Source organism: Aythya fuligula, chromosome 6, assembly GCF_009819795.1.
Source record: "Aythya fuligula isolate bAytFul2 chromosome 6, bAytFul2.pri, whole genome shotgun sequence".
NCBI classification, from domain to species: Eukaryota; Metazoa; Chordata; class Aves; order Anseriformes; family Anatidae; genus Aythya; species Aythya fuligula.
The window spans coordinates 22,073,808-22,097,027 of record NC_045564.1 but is presented as its reverse complement, the minus strand read 5'-3'; the positions used below and the strand labels follow the sequence as shown (position 1 = coordinate 22,097,027).

General features: G+C 35.8%; 1 protein-coding gene and 1 non-coding gene across 9 annotated transcripts in view; both read left to right on the top strand.

The window, feature by feature from the left end:
- Nucleotides 1-23,220, top strand: part of SLC4A10 (solute carrier family 4 member 10) — a 155,825-nt gene that overhangs the window by 82,062 nt on the left and 50,543 nt on the right. For all 8 annotated transcript variants that reach the window (XR_004253395.1, XR_004253396.1, XM_032189822.1 and 5 more), the window contains 2 exons: nt 5,138-5,298; nt 15,907-16,095. Coding sequence is in view for 6 of the 8 variants with exons in the window: in XM_032189822.1 (XP_032045713.1) it covers nt 5,138-5,298; nt 15,907-16,095 (350 nt within the window). In the remaining 2 variants the exon portion in view is untranslated. The remainder of the gene's footprint in view (nt 1-5,137; nt 5,299-15,906; nt 16,096-23,220) is intronic.
- On the top strand, nt 15,280-15,449 carry LOC116491012. The gene has a single exon (XR_004253448.1). It is a non-coding gene; the product is annotated as a U1 spliceosomal RNA (small nuclear RNA).

Below are 23,220 nucleotides of genomic sequence, written 5' to 3'. Positions count from 1 at the left end.
TAATAAGTGGTTCAATATTAATTTCACCAAGTGCTGCTGGAACAAGGGGTTGGATCAACTCTGATGCAATTAATCCATATGTTCCTCTTTTCTGTTTGATTGAAATTGCATGAACAATTCAGCCTTAAATATATACATATATATATATATATATATGTATCTTGAGCAAACTTGTAAAACTATTTGAGACATTTTGTTCTCGCTTGATCAAAATAGTAACATATCAAAGGGAGCTGTAGATAAGATTTGACTGAAACTTGGTGTTCTTTATGTAAATGTGCTCTATTCCTATTTCATTTGTTTGGAAGAGTAAGTCCTTTTGTAGATTTCCTCCCCACCCCCAAGCACATGGGAGTATATAGGTTTGACATTCTTCAGTTTCCAATTCTTGACTAACATTTCTAATGAACAAAAGTATTCCTGCAGGTGAATTAGTAGGGGCAAAAAAAGTATGTCGATGCTATAGCCAACTCCATTCAATGATCTGATTTAAGTTGTCCCATCCATGGAATTAGTCATAAAGCACAAGGAAATATCTTGGTTCTATTGGTATAGAGGTGGTAAAATTAGTAAGTTCTTCTGTATTAATTGATGTCAAGGTAGAGGAAACAATTCTTTTAAAATCAATAGTCAATCTTACTGATTTAATAATTTTTATATATTGCCTAGCTGTATGATTGTGTAGAGAATGCATGATGTATAGTGTATATCCTTTATATCCTATTTCCAGTAAGTTTGTAAAGAGACAATGGTTTGTCTTGTTTTGTACATACAGTAATGCAGTTGAAAATTACAGGCATTAAGAAAGAAATTCATGTTCAGACCTATCCTATGGTTGCTTGCTGTCATGGCTGGAAAGTAATGGCTAATTTCCAGCAAGTTTTACCCAAACTGCTGTGTCTCAATTACCTGCTAATATCAAATGAAAATTTCAGGAGAATATCACTATATTTCCAGAACAGACATGAATATGTTGCAATGAGGAAAATAGATGCATTGGAACCAAGAAGAAAGCGTTTAGCCTTCTATTTTAATGAAGTTGCAGAGTAGTTATGAAACTAAACCTCTGTTCATAGTTTAGAAACTAAACTGTTCAGTAAATTGAAAATGATCAGAAAATGGATGAGATCAGGTGTATGAAGTGAAAAGCATCTCCAAATGGAGCAAAAATTCCTTCCAAGGTCAAAAAACCCTTTGGTTTGTCACTTCCATTTTTGTTTCTGACATTCTTGTTTATTTGGTTCATTTTCTAGTAGCCTACGCAGGGAAAAGCTTATGTGGAGGTTGATACAGATTGTAAGGTTACGCTACTAGCATTGAGTCTTGAGAGGGTTTTAAGTGAATGCATACTCCAGCTCTCTGCTGCAAACATAACAGACTATTAAATAGGTTGTGTTCAAACTTCACCCACTTCATATTACGCACCAAAATGTTGTAACCAAGTCTACAATGAAGTATGCACGCTCTTTTATTGACTCCTGAAAAAACAGTGGAGATGACTGTAGAAGATCCTTTATATGTATACACACATATCTGTTTAATAATTTTTCTGTGATAACGTACTTTGGTGAAACTCCCGTGGAATGCTTTGTTCCAGCAAATATGCTAACAGAGGAACTAAACCTCATTATTGGTATACCTCTACGAGACTTCCACTGATATATCTCTATGAGCAGAAGACATCATATGAATGAAGCTAATGTTCCATGATCAGACCAAATCAAGATAGTTCTAAATATTTTCCAAGCACATGGTATACATGACATGGAGTTCAATATACAGATGGGGTTTTCTGGAAAATTATAAAAGGCTTTTATTTATTAACCATATCAATATGTGGAGTTGAGCTGCAGAAGTAAGGTGTTTTTTTTTTTTTTTTTTTTGTGTCTAAGAACTCGGAAGAGTGGAAAATTGACAAACTTAGGATCCATGCCTGGATTTGAATTTCAAAGCCATTTGTATTGTAGAATCTTGTGCATGAGTTCAGAGAGTTGTTGAAATGTTATTCTGATTAAAAAAAAACAAAAAACAACACAACAAAGCAACACAACAGAACACTTGAACAGTTAGTATTGAATGACTGTATGTAATGTTAGAGATTTATTTACTTTGCTGCTGTTTCTCATTTGATATGTTAAAAAAGGATTATCTGACATAACAGGAATAATTCTGAAAAGCTAAAAGGTGATAAACATGATTTTCACTTGATGAATAAACTTATGTAACACTTCTTAAAATAGGTGTAGTCCAAATGTAGAATTCTCTCAGCTGGGTATGATTTATGTTTCTGTATTAGACTGTTAGCTCATTAAGTAAAAATGTAGGATTATGTGTTAAAACACGTAAGTTTTAGTAACAGTAGGAAACTGGATGCAACCCATAAAATTAATACTCTTCAAATCGATTAACTGAGGTGGATTTGATCACTATAGCAAGAATAATTGTTTGAGCAATAGTAATAGTTCCCTATGGGTTTTAATGCAGTGCTTGAACTTTCCTGTTTGATTAACACTACAAACTTTAAAGTTGTTGTCATGATTTCAACTTTTCTTGTTATGTGAGATATGAGCTCTAGTTATAAAGTTGAACAGGTTGCCTATTTTTGTTCAGTCACCTGTTTTCAGGAAACTTTTAAGAACATGTTTGTCTTTTATCTGTCATTTCAAATCTACTTGGCATTGGTCAGTATGTTCAAAATAGGACAGACTGTAGCGGTATAATCAGATAAGCAGTGTTAAAGACTAGTTACATGAACAGAAGGCAATGACAGTAGGAGATTCCTGATCAGATTCTGTAAAAATCTATGCTTGGATCATTGTTTTTAGTATGTATGTAGCATGATCTTTAATCTTTTGTTTGAATCAGCATAAAATGAAATGATTGTACACTAGAAAGAATTGGCTATACCCAAGAACAAAGGTAGTAATCTTATAAAACTCCTAAAAGGATTAGAAACATAGGAAACAGAGGGATGAGAAGGAAAACTGTGGATGTTTTACAGACTGTTAGCAAGCAATTAATCCATCACATTTAGAATTTTGTGGCCACAAAGAGGTCTAGCTCATTTTCAGGTTGGAAATGTGGGCACCTTGAATAAGGTAGGAGCAGCCTTGTCTTATGAAGTTCAAATGCAACTGCAAAATGAACACCCTCCCTCACCACCTGACTTCTTTGTAATTCTCTTGACTTGACTTGTTATATCTCATCTCCTCAAATCATGGCTTTGAGTTTGGTAGCAGTGGGGTGTATTAATGTGTGTTTAAAGTAGTGATGTTGCTTTTGAATATCCATGTGGAAAACCTTGTTTGCACATGCATATTATAAACTCAATTTTAATTTCACGGTTCAGCTCTCAGGAGGCAAATTTTTGTGTGTGCTGTGTCCTTCTTGCTGTTTCTCTTGCAGAATGGAAAAGGTAAAGGAGGTAGCCCAGCTATGTTTGGAGAGAGAAAAGAGATTGCAGTGAAGAAAGTGGAGAATAGAAGTCTGATGGAGAGGAGCATCTTATGGGCAAAGCTGAGACGTGGCAACTGGCCAGTACAGATGAAATGGAGAGAAAAATGTTTAAACACGAAGAGGAGAATACAGCTAGGAACAGGAGATAGGAGATTTCGTAGGAGCAGAGAAGAGGGCAAATGATGTATGCACGTGATGGAGAAATGAATCACTTGGAGGCAGCTGGTGGAGTTAGAAGCAGGGGAGCACACCAGCAATGTAGCAACCTGCTGGTGATGAGTGGGTCACAGAAGTGGTAGCTACTTCCAGGTTAACAACAGAAGGGGAAGAATCTGGTACACAGTGACTGCATGGAGGAAAGTATAATATAAAATAGGGGTACACAGGCAGATTTTAGAGGTAGGAGCAGAATTAGGTGGGGCAGGAAAGGTAGAGGACAGATGTATCTGCTGTCACCAGGCTGCAGGGATTGGAACACTAGAAATTGCTCTGCTTTAGAGGTCTTAAGGTCTATACTTCCCTGCTGTCTAGAAACAAGTGTGAAGGTACTGTCAAGCTGTGAGACTCTTCTCTAGTTCTCTGCTGCCTGGTCCACATAAAATAAGCGTGTTGCTGTTGTCAAGTGAAAGAGGCTTCTGCTGTGGCTGCAGCTGTTTAAGCCTTGCCAAGCTGGCAGGCTGCATGGTTCCATACAGCAACATCTGTGTAGGCTTCAAAGACTTAATAACTTTAATTTAAAACAGTTTTGCATATATCAACCAACTTCTCCGGGTTTTGTTTGTTTGTTTAGTATTCTTTGAAAATTTTAAGTGTAATTTTTATCAGTAAACAATTAAAAAAAAAATACAAGAAAGTTCTTTTAGCTGTCTAATAACAAAAGACTGATCTCATTATGTGAGTTTCATGTCTCCTTTAACTTTATTGAAGTCTCTCCAGATTTACACAGAACCTGAGAAGAGGTAAATGAGACTCAAAATAGGTATGATGATATTACTGGATTCTAAAGTGCTATTTCAGGTATTCAGGTGCCAGTTTTAACCAAGTAAGGCACATATTTTGGGGCTTGAAAGACAGTACACAAATGTTTACACTGTTTGTATTTGTGTATGCATGTATGTGCCTGTGAGGTTTTCATTTTAACTGACTGAACTTTTAAATGAAAAATAGCCTAAATTATGCATGGTATTTTACTGCCTTTGCTGAATGGCTTAGTGCAGTTAAGTAACTAACAGGCTAACAGTTCTTATCAGTGTCTTTTGTGAAAAGCTTATGGTGTTGATAATAGATTGAGTTTCCATGAAGTGTCAATATGTCAATACACATTACTTTAAATGAACAATATCTCTTTACTCTGTTGTGATTAAATTAGAAACTTTCTTTTTGTGTTTAGTCCCAAGTGGAAACTAAATGGAGAAAGTTCTGTGTTTCTTATGCATAGCTTTTGATTTTTTTCTACCAGAAATTCTTCTCCTCTATCCTTTTCATAATTGTTCCATCATAGTATTATACTTTTTTGCGGGAGAATTACTCAAAGGTTTTGTAAAATACAAGAATTCTTTCTTAAAATGCTTCTCTTTTTGTCTCTGTGACATGTTTAACAGTGTTCTTACAGTACCCATGGCAGTAATGTATATTACATTTCTTATGCATAGTAGAGTTATAAAATTGATTGTTTGCACAGGTGGTTAAAGTTTGAAGAAGATGTAGAGGATGGTGGAGAGAGGTGGAGCAAACCCTATGTTGCCACACTGTCACTTCATAGCTTGTTTGAGCTGAGAAGCTGTATCCTGAATGGCACAGTTTTGTTGGACATGAGAGCTAACTCCATAGAAGAAATTGCAGGTATGTATTGATGCTGCATTTAATAGTTATGAAAATTAACCATAAAAGTCAAGTAATATGCTGTTTACCAGAAAGCTTTGACATAAGGATCAGTTCAGTTTAGAAACCCCTTGGAAATATTTTATTGGATGTTAAATAAGAATCTAAAATCTGGCACAACTGATAAGTGTTATTTATTTTTTGTATTTTCAGTTTTTGCTAGTTCAGAATCAGTTTTTACATAAGAAGGGAATTAAAATGGAGCAGAGAGCACATTAAGGATATATTTCAGTAGAACAGATAGGTACTCTGCTGTGGCACCTGTTGTGAATGGATGAGTGTGTTAACTTCTACATACTGAAGCTGGTGTTACACTAATTGCAGACAATCTAGCTTAAAAAAATGACAAAAGAATATTCATTATAATTATGTAACAAGAAAGAAGACCAGTATAAAAACTGCGAGAATGAAATCAAAACCCATAATTTTATTTGTAAATTTTTCAAAAAGTTTTACGATGGATTAACTTCTTTAGGTGAAGTTGAGTACATATTTTCCAACGAATTTGGCAGGTGTGTTTCTAGAGCTGTTGAGGATAGCAGAAGCAGAATGTAAGCAAACATAATGAATGAGCCTTATATCCCAAAAATATGAGATTGAGATTGGTTGCCATTTTCTGTATTCCTGGTGTTTTCCACAAGACTGTAACTAGTTACTGCAGGGAAGCAGAGAGCTGTGCTATTTTATTATCCGGAGTCTCTAATTTTCTGTTTATATACCTTTAGTAAGGGCTGGTCTCATACTTCTGATGGTTATTGGACTCCAAATCCTCCAAAACAATAAGGAGGATTGTTTTATTTGTATATCTTGCTTTATGTCTGCTTAAAAGTTTTGCCTTGCCTTCTACATTACTGTGTTGCACATTTCTGAAAATGGTGCTGTATCTGTAAATCGTATATTTGATATTTTATACAAATTATACATTGTATTGGTATTTTAGACAAAGATTTATGGTATTCTGCATACTAGAAACATTGCTTAAAGATCGATCATTATGTAACAGATGTAAAATAGGGAAAAAAGAACATGCACAGAGATACTGTGTGAGTGGTTGCTGGGGCCTTATTGTTGCCTTATTAGAGGCACAAAATAGCACGTTAACTGAAAATATAATTATACCAATAAAAATAGAAACCTTTTAAGGTAAAGTTATGAAAGACAGAGCAAGAAAACTTTAATACTCAAGATTATGAAGACAACTGCATTACTGATGATATGAAAGTCTGTGAAGGGGTCAGATAAAATTTATTTTAGTTAACTATCAGGTAAGAGAGTTATTGTTCAGTGGGTTATGTTTAACAGTGGATTCAAAAATCATTTAGCTGTTGGTAGCTGCTTTTTGCATTTACCTTTCCTAAATTGTTTCTGTCAAACTGACGCAAAATATTATTAATCCAAATCTGCAGTAATTTGTGTGGGTTTCTGCACTGTGCCGAGATCTGATTCTGCCATGAATCATAGTCTGAATCAGAGCTTCGTATTTTTTCTTGATGATGATAGAAGCTAAACATGAAGGTCAAAAAGCAGCTGATTTGCAAGAACAAAGGTGTTTATCAGTATATGCTGCTTTATTATTTATTAAAAAAATCAAGAAACACTCAGATGTGCTTTTTGATGTTTTTTATTACTGTTTCCTTAAATAGTACACTAAGATTTTCAGGTTTGAGCTGTATGGTTTTAATTCAGAAATCACTCAGCAACTTCCACAGTCAGCTAAGGCAGATCCCTTCCAGAATTGTTGTTATTTAAGTAGATAAAAAGGTAAGGATTATTGCAATAAAAATAACTCCAGCAAACTTCCTTCTCCCTCCCTGTCCTCCAATTGGAAGGTACTGCATAGTGAAACCATAATAAATTCATGTTTATAATCTCTTAATCCCTAGTTAGTTGTACTCATTTAGTTTTTATTTATTTGTTTACTTAACGTGTCCAAGAACTCCGAGTTCACATTACTAGTTGTGGTTTGAAACTCACGACAGATCTAAGTTGTCCCTCAGTATAGAATTTCATGAGTTACTGTAATGATATTTTGAATCAATCTTGTTTCTGGGATATCTTGATTTGTTGGTTAGGAAAACTTTGTTGTTGTTATTTTATTTGTTTGTTTTCTGAGAAGAGGTTTAGAATGACTTTCCTGAATTAGCATGTACCATTTGCACTTTAGAAGTACCTTATGTTGTGGCACGTGTGAGTGTATTTCATTGGTTATTTTATTTGATCTGAGGGACAGGTGTGTCTTTCTAATAATTCAATACATGATAGGGTTTGCATGTGTCTTTGTCTTTGAGAAAGGATTTTTTCTTTTCCCACTGCAGATTCAAAAAGCAATGAGTTGTTTTTTAAGCAACTTTTCAGCAGGTTCTTATTGTGAGTGAGTCATTCTCTAAATTACCCATGTTCCGTCTCAGGTTCCTCTGAAGAGATTTCCCTAGAAATAAAGTTGCTATTCCATTTGCTTTTGTCTATTATTATTTGTATTGCTTTCCTCTTCCTCAGTCCTGTTCCTTTGTAATTTGTTACTATAATACTGTGTATGCAGTTCCTTCTCTCCAGTGTTTACAAAATGTTAGAAAGACTTTGGTACAAATTAGGCAGCACTGGTAGGAGGAATTACTTTAATGGTGGTGGCAGCCATGCCACCAAGAAATGTGTGCTAGGTATGTTAGAAATGTGACAATTCCCAATAATGTGATGGTCTTTTTCCTTATGAACAACTGCTGGACCTGAGCTGGATCTCTCAGGAAATCCTTTCCTGTCTGTTCTACTCAGCTGTTATTCACTGTCAGTAGTTACAATCTTATGTATTATGTGCTGTACAATTCAAACGTTTTCACCATGGTGTTGATGTGTATTTCAGTTGTATATGACAATCCTGACCATGAGAATTTAAAGAAACTAGCTTCTTGGCTTCAGTTATCAACATTCCACTCCCTAGATTAACTTCAGTTCTTGTGCTTCTGATTAACAGTTCATTACCAGAGTTTTGTTGTTGTTTCAAACGTAATCTGTTGGTGATTTTCTGCATTACTATATTTCATGATATCTTTTGGGAACAAGTATGTTAGTTGGTCACCTGTACCTTCTTTTGTTTTTACTTGCCTTAACGCTTTGATTAAGGAAAAATGCATGTTGTGTATTTGTATTTGTCAGTACCATCTTGTTATCTGGGCTACATTCCAATTTCAAATTGTACTGTATCGATATCAGTCTTTGTATCCTTGAAAGAGTTATACTTAATCTACATTGCTAAATTGAGACAAAGAATTCCTATTTGTTTTAGTCAAGGCTTTTAATCTATAAACACTTACTAAAGCATTAAACCGCCAGCACTTAGCCCTTGAAAGTTTCTTTTATTAAAGTCTGTGTTTTAAGACCTTAATGGGCTTGTGGTAAAATCTACAGATGAAAAACATCTTTTATACTGTTTGTATGGCTTTCAGAACATTTTGTATTTCATCCCTGGAAACTTTGATAGTTCTGCGTAAAGATATTTTGGCACCAGCGACGTGGTGAAAATTTTTAAATCATCCTGTCTTCCAGCTTGTCCATTCTTGATTAGATTCTTTTTCATTCCAACTCTTATTAAAAAATGACTTGATCTACAAGACTGTAAATTTCTTTGGACAGACACCCCATTTTCTGTGTTGATAGAGAGCTTATTCATACCTATGACGCTAAATTTACAGACAATAGCTTATTGTAGTAGAGACTCCTGAGATGAATTTCCAACACTGTCATCGAACAGGGAAACAGCATGACCACTTCTGACATTTCTCAACTTGTTCTTAAATTTTATGTGACAGTCTTTATTTTTTCTTTGTAAACAGCTCAATTCCCCTGCAGAACCTCCTAAAAGTGCATTTTTATTAAATGTATTTTAGGTTTTATTTATTACTGTTCTTAATAACCAACTCTTTTTTCATATGTCTTTGCAGTGGCTCCTGTATCAGTAAGCTAGCACTGCAAACACAAGGAATTCCTTTGAACATTTGATGTAGTAATATTTTATCGATCACTTCTGTATAGAACATATGCTAAAAGGAAGTCTGAAAAATCTATGTAATCAAAACATTTTATTTTGGAACTTGTCTCTTGAGGAGGTATTTGCCAGAATCTGGCTGCACCATTAGAGAGCAGCTTCTCTGTGTTGTTCAAGTTGGCAGATGAAAATGTTCTCTTTTGATATTTTCATTTAGTTCCTTTGAAACCATGTAGATTCTCAGATTACCATCTGTTTTTTTTTGATTGTAACCACTGAATGAACCCAAAAGGTTCTTCCACTTAACATATGATGCCATTTTGTATCGTTTGGTTCAAAAACTGTTTGGTCCAGCCTTTAATAGCAATACATTCTCTAAAATATGAATCACAGATCTCGCGTTTTCTTCTAATTGTGCAGAGTGTACTATGAACAAATGTGAAACCTTGTAAAATACAAACTGTGGCCTCAGAGTTGCATGGTAGTGCTTTGGTGACTTGCATATATTTGAAATATTAGCTAGTCCTATTTATTAATGAAAAAACGGTCATTTTAAAAAAATAATAAATATTTTCATGCTTCACAATACAGAGATCTGACTGTTTTTTTCCCAAGCAGTCTTTTGTTTGCTCCTCATGACTGAATTTTCAATCTGTGTAACAGCTTAATCTTGTGATTGAGGTCACTGGACTCTGTGCTCAACAACCCAGGGCATTACATCCCAAGTGTGCATCTTCATTGATTTCGGTAATAGCACGTTAAGCTTTCAATCTGAAAAAGTCGTCTTTTGTCTTTGTTTGCTTTAAGCTATATTACTCCATCATAGCAATGTATTTAATATTTAAACTGGCTCCAGTTTGGATTCTATTTCACTGTTTTCATTTGTTTCAGCTGTAACACTCATGCTTTATTATGTTTCTGACAGTGTTTTTATGGTAAACTTAGCTTTTATTGCAAACACAATAACAAAGCAGAGGATTGCCTGTGAGCAGTCTGTTTCTTTCAGTTTGACCCTCCACCTCTCTTTTGTTGAGCTTTCACCTTCTCAATTTACACAGGTGTTTGTGTTTGCTTTATTTACAGCTTACCATGTTGTGATTACCTCTACAGAGAAACCTTTGTCAGGTTTTATTCCTTTGTCTGTGGGTGAACTGTAAAGCTCTTACCAACATCTAAGTTGCATGGCATTTTTTTTTTTTGTGTTTTCCCATGTTAACCGCAAATGTGGGAATGTTTCACAAGTCAATTTCATTTTTCATTGTGTGTATAGACAGAACCAATGTCACTCATGACTCACACTCTACACAGAGATGCAAAATACCTTGTTTTATGAGGCTTCCGTTGTTCTTTTGGTAGCATCCCCTGTGTTAGGATAGTTCTGGGTTACAGCAGTGCTTGCTCTCTGAGATGCGAGTTGGGAATATTAGCCTAATCTACTGTTTACAGTTTTGTGAACATGCTAGCCTTTGTTCTTCAGTAAAATTGCAGACTCTTTGTTTGAAAAGCAGACATTTTTCACTGTCTGTGTAACTTTTCAAATAGTTGAGTTGAGAAGTTGAACAAAGTACATGTAATTTCAGGTAGAGTTGAAAATAGAACCTGGCACTCAGTGCACTGGAACATGCTGCTTCCTTAGCTGAACAGGTTAAATGCACTGGCTTAGATAGCTCACATCTAATCACCCTTGTAAACACCAGAACCAAGAATCCCAATTGTTAGTTTTCTATTGCTCCTAGAGCCTAACTCACTAGGTATTATGTACATATTACATATGTATTAGGTTGCAGGTTAGTATAAAAGACAGCATTTCAGCTTCATGTCCTGCATAAAGCACTGCTTTATGGTTGCTTGTGTTTCCTCTCCCTTGTCTATAAGGGAAAGAACAACTGAAAAAAAAACCTTGGATTTTAAATTAGGTTTTGTAGTCAGCTGTCACTGCAGTCATGACGCACAGAAAAGCCCATGTGTACTATTCTTTTATCATTAATCTCTCATTTTGTCCTGCAATTGCAGTTATAAAATTTGGAAGATTGAGAGGTGTAAATACCAGTAACCTCACTGGAGAATGTTGAGTTCAGTTTCTCCTGCTGTAAACTGTGAATGCCAACCTATATCAGGAGGATATCAGGATATATCAGGCCCATGAATTCTGAACGTGTATTTTCTCTGGTATACAGTTCAAAAGTAAGAGCTCCAGATCTTGTTTATTTACTCACCACTGCAGAAAACAGGCCCAGTTTAGCTTATCTGTCTGTCAGATGTTACTTGTTTGACCTCAGAGGTATTTTGTTACAAATGCAATACTCCTTATATAAATTTATTCTGTGTTTCACCTCAGAGTTCCCTGTAGTATATGCACAATGTGATGGACGTGCTGTGAACCTTGAGCAGCAGGGAGAGAGGTGTCACTTGAGCGTTCTCTTAACTTCTCTTATTTGTTTGGACCTGGGATGGTTCCACATGAATCTGGCTGTGTGTCTCTGTACAGCACCCATAACGAAACTGTGGTATGTACTAGTCATCTCCACAGTGAGTGAAAGAAGCCAACCTACTTTTACATCCTAGCTGACCCTAGGGGTGGGGTAGATATGGTTTGCTGTGCTGAGGTTACAGACGTGAGCCACGCTGTATTTGAACTAATTTGAAGTGTCTGCACCCCTGATGCATTCATTTGCAGTCTGGGTAAATTGTTCACAGATGATGAGGAGTTACATTTGAGTTAGAAAAATATGTTGTTTAGGTGCTCACATTAAGTACTCACATTTGCTTTCAAAATCAATTTTCAGATGGGTACGTTTTATGTAAATAATGTATTGTAATGGAGTCTGAATGGAGAAAGCATTTTTGAAATTACATGAAACCTCAAGTTCCTTTGAATCTTTTTAAGTGACTAGGGCAGGAAGAGTATCTGTCTTTAAAAGCCTAAGAAATATATCACAGTTCCTTATAAGTCCAGATTCCTTACTGAAGAAACATTCTGTTTTAGTGTTCCTAATGTCAGAAGAAATGGTATGATAGGAGCAATTAGATTGGGTAAAGCTATATTGCTGGATATTCTACACATTGTCATGTTGAAAGTTGCTTGTGGTTGTGAAACAACCTTGAAAAACATAATGGTGATCTGTATCTCTGGATAGAAGGGCTCACCAAGATTTTTTCTCGTGAATGTTCTTTTAAATTAATAGAAAAAAATGCCCATACCTTGTTGCTCAGCACAGAAACCCCGGAGAGTCTTTGCTGTTACATAAGTATATAGCTGAGATACATTGCTGCAAAGCTATAGGTCTGTTCTCTTTTCTCTCTTTTCTCTCTCTCTCTCTCTCTCTTTTTTTTTTTTTTTTTTTTTGTTTTTTTGTTTGTTTGTTATTTGAGAAATGGTCATGTGCTCTAGATACAAAAGTGCAGAACCACAACTTTGGAAAGCAGGGGCAGCTTCAGCTGGTGGGATCACATTGGATCCTTCTGACACAGCATGAAGGAATTAGCGTCTATTTTGAAGATGAAATGTTAAAAACATTCTTTTTTAACATTTACTCTCAGATCTTAAACTTTGTGGCCCGTGTTTTCAAGCTTAGCTTTGTATTCAAGAGAGTTATCGTTGACATTGCAGAGGCTAGGGTTTTTAAAGGATATATTGAAAAACTTGTGAAGAAACTGAAGTGAAATCCTATAATGGTAGGTGCTAATGGAGTCAGTCTTCTTATTACTATTCGAATCTGTTCAGGTTAAAATACAGCAATCTGGCAATAATTTACACTAAAACTATAGCTGCTATTGCAAATAGATTTGTATTTAAAGGAATGACAACTTGGGAGTATCAAGGTAAGAAAAGTAGCCTTCACTGTTCCCAATTCTGAATTCATCTCCCATTTTTTGCATGTGTCAGACATGCTATAGTAAAGGGGAAGTTGTGAAAAAAAAAAAAAAAAAAAAAGAAAACTTGAGGTAAGCCACTTTCTTCTCAGTTTGGAAGGAAATACAAGTTGTTAGTCACCACACTGGCATACAACACTACCTCCCTCCATGGTTTGTGTGACTGTTAGTGAGGCTGGCAGAGCATCCAAGCAAGGAAGAGGAGAGTGATTTTCTTTTTCCTGGTATTTTCTCTCCTCAAGTGGCAAATCCTATATAGTGACATCATCCTCAGAAATTAATATATATCAATATTTAATATGGAAAATACTGTAATTCCAGGAATGACACAATACAAGTGGAGTTCCACTGATCTGTAAGAACGATGATGACCACAACCGTAAATTTGACTGTTCTAGAGAAGTCCTTTTTTTCAGCTCTTCCTTTTGATTTCTGTTTTAGAGCAACTCAAAGAAGGTAATACTTGTTTATGCATCTTTTTACAATGTGTATTTTGGTCAGCAGAATTAAAAAGGATCTTTTCAATTGTGCTTTAGCATTTATGCCCTAAGTTATATGATTATTACTTATTTTCCTGTGAAGATCGCCTAGCTCTCACATTACAGAAATTACTGGCCTGTTTTGGGAACTGTGATATGCCAGTTCATGTACTATGCCTGTCTAAAAGGGAAGATATTCTTATCTTCAAGGCTGTTTTCCAAAAAGTCGTAAAGTTGAGCAAGAAAATGGATACCTTTCTTGGAGATGGTGCTTTTTTCTTGTGTTGCAAATCTGTCCTTATTCTTGCCTCCTTCTGCAAAAAAACACTACTGAAGGCGTTCTCTTGAACTCATGTTACCTTCTCTTTTGCCTGTCACTCTCTTGTTATCGTAGTTTTCTCTCTTTTCCGTGGCAGTCTAGAGTAATGGTAAAAATGTGTTTGTCTTGTCTGGGGGTGCAGAGATACCTGACCTGGTGGCATTTGAGTTAACTGTGGAGATAAAAGTTACCTTTAGAGACAGGTGAAGCACTCCAAAAATAAGCTGTATTAGTTTAGGCACAGCACCAGGCAGTGTTACTTCTGGGCATGAGCTGCTTGGTGAACACAGTTGCTAACACTGGGCAGAATGTAATTGCTGGAGAGGGTCAGAGGCAATGTTGGAAAGCTCTGCACTGCTCTACATGGTGAGATGCGGATACATCTCTCATGTTTGCATCTGTTGACAGCTGTATTTGGCTATGGACCTAGTCACATCTTTTTGTGTGTGTTGTCATAGAGCTGTTGGTAGCCCCTTCACATTAAGTGAAACATGCAGTTAGAGTTCAGTTCTTAAAGTAGCAATGTGTGACACATTGGATTGTTATGGGGATACTGAGAACTTCAGAAAAATGTTTTTTTTTCGTTTTGTTTTGTTTGTTTGTTTGTTTGTTTTAATTTGTATACAGGGGGTAGTTGTTTTAGCAATTAAACTCTGCATTTAACTAGTATAATTATTTAATGCTTTATATTCTCAATTGTGCTCTTGGCAATTATCAGAGACCTGACATTATTTCTCTAGTGATGGTGCATCTGTGTTTTATTTTTTCTGTTCTGCTTGCTTTGCCACTGACTTTACTGGTAGATATGAATCTGACTCCGGCAGAGAATCATGAGTTCTCTGAATTTTCAGTACGAGAAGTTTTTGACTCAGCTTTATTTTATCACTGTTTTTGTGCAGCACAGTTTATTCTAATGAATGTGCAAGGACATTGTGTACTTAAATGCTGTTTTACTTGCTTTGATACAGATTTTTCTTTTTTTTCCTTTCCTTCTGTTAAGCGTTATTACTAATTGCTAATAGAATTTCCCAAAACAATGATAAAATGGCCCTACAAAATTCTCAACAATTATTTCCTATTCAAAATGTGTAATGCATATTTATCAGGAGTTTTGAATGCGAATATGTTAATATTTTCTGTCAGTGGACTGCAAAAATGACTGATTATTTTAGCAGCAGGATCAGCTTGACTGACACATCCATGTAATGATTCTCTTGCATGAACATAGGCATCGGGCAGTAGAAAGAGATCCTATTAGTTATTTCCCAGTAATGCTTCAAATTTTCCCATATCATCTTACCTCAGGGGTGATACCATGATCAGGCAGGTGGTTTTCCCAGAGCGAGCAAGGCTCATTCCCTGCACTCTGGGTGTGCTGAGCACTGCGATTTCCCCAAATGTGGGAATCTCGACTGCATATGTATTTTTTTAATTGTATTGAAAGTTCTGTAACTGTAATTGTGAGAAACAGAACTAGACTGTAATCTTCTGTGGTAAGTATAAAAGGAACCAAAAAGTTTTCTCCTCACAATAAGCTGGTCCTTTGTAGCACGTAAGGTATTGGTTGTTGGGGTGGTGGAGAGGCACCTTACATACATCATAACCTTGGGTTTAAATACATTATGTATGGGAATGCTTATAACGCTTCAGAGTTATATAGGTGACCTTAGTATGGGAACGACATAACTTTTGAGGAATTGACTTTGTTACATCAATACCATCATTTATTTATCTATTCATTAATTTGTGGGAGTGAAACACTTCTAGATAAAACTTACCATGCTTTAATACTTGTCACATTAAACTAACAGATACCTTTCATTGGTAATCCCATAGGGCAATTATTGTTATTGCAACATCTTTAAGCAAAGTTTTTCCTCTTTCCCCTCTCTTATTATGTTTATGTATTTATTTTTCAGATATGATTCTGGATCAGCAGGTAGGCTCTGGGCAGCTCAGTGAGGATGTTCGTCACAGAGTGCACGAGGCGTTACTGAAACAGCATCACCATCAGAACCAGAAGAAACTGAGCAACAGGATCCCAATTGTGAGATCCTTTGCTGATATTGGAAAGAAGCAGTCTGAGCCACATTCCATGGATAAAAATGGTAATGCATTGCTTTATTTTGCATTTTGAGCTTTTGATAACATTTGTCTGCCCAGTGTTGTGTGTGCTTTGTACCCACAGCTTGAACTCAAAGTGATTATACTCTGAAAAGTTCTTGTATAAAAACAGTACCTTTTATGTGAGAGAGTGGTTCCTCATGCATTCAGTAACATGCTTGTTTAAGTTTGAAATTCAGGAATCTGGAACAACTCAGTGCTGTGCAGATATGTCCAGGTGAACTAGTTTGGTTTTGGAAGCAGGATAGCTCTGTAAATGTGGCATTCTGTCCTGTACAATTGGCGTAATACATTGTCCCTAGTGCAGTACCCCTGAACTACATGCATGGTGTTTTAGGCAGAGTGTTGGAGATTTTGCAGTTGAGTTCACAGGGTTAAAATGAGAAAAACATTCTCAAGGCAACACCGTTGGAGAGAAAACACAAGAACTGTTCATTATTCTTTGAGAAAATCACTTTTTGGAAAATGGTATTTATGAAAATGCAAGAGCAAGTCTGCAGAGTTGTTCTGCAGTAAAATATTGGCTTAACTTTTTTTTCTTGCTTGCTTTTATAGAAGCCATTATATGCGATACTGTTATTATTGGTAATCATAGTGAAAGATCTTTCCTTATTCCTCTTTCTTATTAACTTGAACACACGCATGTGTAATGAAATTCACAGCAAAATTTTGCGTATATGTACAGTTAATTCACTAGAATTATGCACTGCAGAATTACTGGGCCTCCATACACAGTACTATTACAACACCCACAACATTTTTGTCTGAGCACCACTGGACTGAGTGACTCTTATTCCAGAAATGCCTTAGCTTTAGAGAAATCTCAATCTGTTCTGAATCCTGTCTGAATTTAAGAAGAGATTGGACTGTGAACTTAGGCACATGGTCTGAACTTTTGGGTAGACCTGTGCGGTGTCGAGAGTTGGACTTGATGATCCTTAAGGGTCCCTTCCAACTCAGGATATTCTATGATTCTATGATTCTATGTTCTGCCGTGTCGCTGTTCAGTGCTGTATTGAGCTCACCTGTCAACTGGAGAAGTGGAGAGTGAGAAAACAGCCACAGATACAGGTGCTGCAAGAGGCACCTACATGCTGTGAGGCATAGGACAGGAATGGGGAGTGAGAAAGCCATAGTGAGGTTTGATCTGGAAACACGAGGCTACTGACACAAAGATTATCTTTGTTTTCAAGGAAGGATCATTTATTTCAACCATTGCTGTGTAAAGTTTTAATAGGTACTTCTAAATCTAGCTGCTTGGGAGAGACTGTCAGATCTAAAAGGCAACATATAATCTCATATGAAGATGATATAAAGTAGAAACATATTTATCGTGCCACAATAACATTTTAAGAGTAATGAAAAAATAACGTATGTGAAGATGTGATTATGTGTATAGATACACAGAAGTAGTAAAACTAAGTTGGATGATTGTCTGTCCTTTTTAAGGCAACTTTTCTGTTGGTTTTGTGCAAATTTTGCTGATGGCCTTAAACAGATATTCTAGAGTAACTTTTAAGAAAGCTGATGCTAGAATGTTCCTATTCCTCAGTTTCCATGGGAGGAAAGACAGATGCTTGCACTTCTTAAGCTTTTTACAATAGGTCTTATGTAACACATAGGTCTCCTTAAAAAGGCCCCTCAGGACAAGCTGTGAAAATATAAGATCAATTTCAGTAACATTCTCTGTATGTTAATAGAACTGATGCATCAGTTCCCTCCAGAAACATCTCACTTTTTTCTAGGTTTCTTGTGGGAACCTTCATATCGCTAATTCTCAAAGAAACAGATTCCAATCAGGACAGCGTGTTGAAAATGCTAGTTTCATATACCCAGTGGTTAAGTGATTCTTTAAGTCGGGGCACGCATTCTTAAAGGTTTCCATCTGTCTGTGCTTATTTTGCAAGAAGAAAAACTACTGAGTTCCAGTTCATCTGCTTTTGTAGAGGTGCCTCAGAGCACTCTAACCCCTGGTTTAAAAAATCACCCAATCACTTCCATTATATTATTTAAATTAAGTTAAATGTACTGTAAACAGTAAAAATCTAAACAGTTGTGGGAACATTTATGGAAAAGTAAATCAGCTTCTTAGCTAAATTGCAGTGAAGCTTTCCAAAAACAGTCTTTTTGGACACGGATATCTTCTAATCAGTTTGAAGCACTGCTCTTCTACTTGCATTCCATAAGTGTTAATGCACATTTGGCAGTCTCCTGTACTGACCTCTTCAAAATAGATGATGGCCCTATGATAAAGCAAAGAAGGGTTGTTTTAAGTTTCTATCTTACCATCTATTACCCTGTTACATTAAAAGGTTTGAATCTTATTTTATTACCTGAATTCTACTAAAATTAGTATTAGCTTTATAAGAAGAAAATTCCATCTATATTTTTGGTTTTCAAAAGAAAAATATTTTTCATTTTTTCACTTCAAGACACCAGCCAATCAGCATCCCATGGGCTTAAGAGGCAACCATTATCCCAGCACTCCAGGATTAAAGGAGTGGGGACTGCTGCCTCTTCTAGCATAGCCCTAGTTACTTCTTTACCCTGGCTAGCATACATGGCATGTAAATTATGCAGGAATCTATGCTGAGATGCTCAACTCTATGGAACTCTGCTGTCCTTAGAAACTTGGTCAGGGGCAGGAGAGAGTTTTCTGATAATTTTTTCCTGCCATTGCCCCATGATCCAAATGCTAGAGTTCCGCTACAGTGTTACGCTCACTGCAGCTATATATTTCTTTTTTGATTGTCATGAAGCATGTGTACAAGCTTCTCTTAATAACACAAAGATGTGTTGTTAATATAAAGTTTTGAATTAGGTGAAGGGGTGTGTAAAAGAAAGCAAAATAGAGAGTTAAAACCTGATATCATCAGGAGTGTGTTGTGAGACACATCCTTGTTTCTTGAAGACTAACTGGTAAAGTACAATTGAAGCGTTGTTTTAGCTTCCTAGTTACCCATTTGTGCACAAACATGGTATAGAATATACAAACAAAAATATTCCATGTATTGTCAACAGTAGCAGTGGTGTTCTCTCTTTTTAGTACTAAAAATGTATTAAAATAGTAAAATATTTTACTTTTACTTTTTTTTTTTTTTTTTTTGGATGGGAAGCTTAATTCATAGAAAACTGTAGGGAGAAAAACAGGCAATCTTAAATACTACTGATGAACTTACAGTCCAGAGATACATGCACCTTTAGGAAGGTGAATGATGCAGGGGAAGTTAGAGAATTTTTCTGGCTATAAGAAAATTCTTAATCTGGTTAAATTTGGGTTTAGTGAAGGCAGTGTAACTGATAAAAATCAGTGGTCAAAACAAAAAGTGATCTGTAGTTCATGAAATAGGTTGTTCAGAGGAGTAAGTCCCTGCCATGTAGGCTGTGAGGTACATACAGTGGAGGATGTAAACCCCCTTTTTTTGTCCAAGTTCTTGACTATTCTAGTTTACTGGTGTCTCCAATTCCAGATATTTAAGAATAAAGTCTGAAAATGAAGATGTAAACTTGAATTCCATATATGGCTGTGCTGCTGACAGGCCCCTGAGATATCTTTGTTGGAAGATAGTTGTACATATGTTCTCCCTCCATTTTTTCTTTGTTTAAGAGTCTGTCAGGCCATCTAATTAATCTGCTTTGTATTTAGTAGTATTATCTTTTGTTTACAATGGCTTTTCTTCACATCCTCTGCAGGGCTAAGATGTCAGGGTGCTATGGATTTACCATGCATTTTTAATGCTGCCATGCTGTGTTTAACTTTCACTTTTCATTAAGCATCAAAACTGTGAGAATTAAAAGCCTGCTTTTGATGTTCCAATAAAAAGCGACAGTCAAATTTGGCATAAGAGCAGCAAAAATGATTTATTTTTTTATTCCAATTTGACACCAAATACCCAAAATTATTAGCTATGAGGGTAGCAATAATTTTAGCATAAATGCTCTAAAAGGCAGGTAAAAAATAGGAATCTTTGCCATTAGTAAATCAACTTTAGAAAGTTTGGTTTGGAGAGCAATTTAACTTCTTTTATTGAGATTAATAAGTTTTTCACTCTGATATCTGAGAACTGTGTCTGAGTTCCCACGACATGGTCTTAGAAGTCAAAAGAATTGCAAATGCACAACACCTTTCTATTGTTACAGGAATGCTAAAATAATTTTGTAAGCCTCTCCACTTCTATAAAGCGTTCTTTAATTCAGAATTTAAGTGTATGAAGCACAGGAACGTAGTGGATTTGATGATAATGAAGTTAGGAAAAGGAGTTTTCATGATATAATTTTTTTTGACTAGCTATTTCACTTTTACTATAGGCTTCGGAGTGCGTGTGTGTGTGTGTATGTAATGGAATCTAGCAGACCTTTGCTGATTAAATTTGAAGAGGAAGGAACTAGGGGAGTGGTGCATGTCAGGATTAACGACTTCCAAATTGTATGTCCATGCACGCCGTTGAAGTGTTCTTTACCCATAATAATGTGATCTTGTGCATGATTTCTGTTCCGTTTCTGTATGCCATTTATAACTGCTTCTTCTCCCTTGGCATCTGAACACACTTTATTAATGTAAAAATTGCATTATACCATGCATTTTATTTGATTTTGACAAATTTTGGAATTCTAAGGGGATGTTTATTCAAATGCCAAAGAACTTGAAGAAATCAATGGCATATTAAATTAGGGATCTTCATAGTTAATGGAATGAGCTGCTGGAGCAGTTTATTTCGACAGGTTCTCTTTCAAGCATTTTTCTATTACTTCAGTTAGTATGATTGGCCAGTTTGGACGTCTTCATTGTTTTATGGAAATATGAGCGCTTGCAGAGTTGTTTAAGACTATGCTTGGGCATCTAATTGAGGACAGCATGTTTTGGTATCCCAATTAAATCTAAATTACCAGTTCTCTGATGGCTTTTGTTACTTTCCTCAGTTTCCTAATCTCTCCTAATCATCAGTCCAAGCACTTATGGCATAACTCAGTGCCATCTTACAGCATGTGAAGTTCAGATGATGTCAATACTACCATATGGAGACAGATGGACAGTACTTGGAGCCCCATGAAAAGGGGAGGGAGGCATTCCTAGGTATGTGACCGGGTTCCTTTGTTCTGGGAATAGGTCGCAGTGAATGCCATATGTATTCCCAAATTCTCTGCCAGTGGTGATTTTGGATCAGGTGAATTGCTCCTGCTTTCCTTGCAGGGAAGCCAAGCCCAATGATGGTTCTAGTTTAAACTAATACTTCTTTATATTCTTTTCAAATGTATGCGTTTTAATCAAAATGTATTTTCCACAGGTTACTTACTATATTACTAAAATATAACTTATATTTAAAAACATTTTCATTTGATAATTATCCTTTCTCCACATTTCCTTGTACCCATGATAAAATGTATAATCTGTATGTATAAAACTGTATCATTCATCTTTGTATTTCTTTATTTTGCTCTGTCTTTGTTGTGTCTGTCTCTAACAGGCTCATCTCATCTCTGTATCTTCCTCATCTCCTATCCTTTGGGTTCTGTAAACTCCCTGAAGGTTTGGAGGTAGTATAAATACCTATTCTTGCTTGGGCTTCAGATCATTTCAAATGTACACCCATGTCTTCATCTCAGTTTCTTGACAGCATGCAACTACTTGCTATAGTGATTAAAATATACTTCAGGCCTTTGTCAGCAGCTGTGGCACATTTATGAGAAGCTTGTGTGGAATAATGTTGTTTTGGGGGGAAAAAGTAATTTTTGATGCTATTTCTTTGTAAATCCATTTTCTTGCATCAATTTGTAAAATTGCAAATCATAGCATTTTAGTTAAAACTGCATGACTCCATGTGAATAATGTTAGAGGTTGAGGCCTACCATTAGAAAAATGGGTTAAGTGACTTCTTCCATATCCTCTTTTATTATGTATCATTAGCAAACACCAAATCCTGCTTGCAGTTATATGGGTACAGTGGGAGTGAGATCTCCCATTGTGAGATCTCCATTGATTTAAAATATTATCTATCAAGATACCTAAAAATATGTATACAATTCAGTGTGCAAAGATGGTGTCACTGCTCTGTTATATCAGAATTTTAATATGTACTTAGGAGAACTTAGTGCTTTTCATTCATTGCTTTTTGGCCTAGGTGGACGATGAGTCCATTTAGATTTGGCAAGTTGGTTACGAATTACAGTGAAAAGCCTGAAGGCTATGATAGTTGGCTTGCAAATCAGACTTTTTTTTTTTTTCTGAGTGGGAAAAAATATATATGCTTTAGAAAATGTAGACTACTTTTTTCTGGTTAAAATTCCTTTGACGTGTTAGTTGCATCCAATTTGTATTAACTGTGATTTTGTCTGAATAACGCTGTTCTTGGTTTTTGTCGTTGGCATTCTAGAGACCTCTTGGATATTGATTAGTAAATGCAATGTTCATAGCTAAATGTCTGAAGCCTTCAATTTTAGGGACTAAAAGTATGTTGTATGTGAAACTAATTTACTGGTATTGTTTTATTTTTTTAAATTTGATAAGACTAATAGTCTCAAAATGTTCAGTTCTGTATCTGCAAATGCAAACTTCAATTAGTGTAACAAATACGGACCTGATGGATTTTACATGGCTTGGCTTTGCATGACATAATTGTTTTGTGTGAATTTTTCCTCTATTCGAAGCTCTGGCAATTTCACATTATCTGAAAAAAAAAAATCACTTTTTATGTATAACAATTTAGAAGATAATTTTAAAAACTTTTATAAACTGTGTTGATATTAGCTTTTTATACATAGATAAGCCTTAACATCCATTTTAGCATGGTTTTATCTGTTAGGTATTAAGTTCCTTTGTATGTAGGCTGGGTATTTCAATGATACCACACTGTAGATTAGTACTTAAAAAAATCCTAATGGCTCTCTGATGACATCTCAAAGAAGGCAGCTTTTCAGATGCTTTATGTAGATTGACCTCAGGATAAATAAAGGCTTTTAAACCTTAGATTTTATAAGGACTTCTGTAAGACTTGGATTTAGTGTAGCTGTATTTAAGAAACAATTTGATGCAGTGGTGACTGCTAAGGTTTTGGTGGAAGTCAGAGAGGAAATGCATATTGCTTGCTCTTTTTGGTCAATGTGTAGCATGG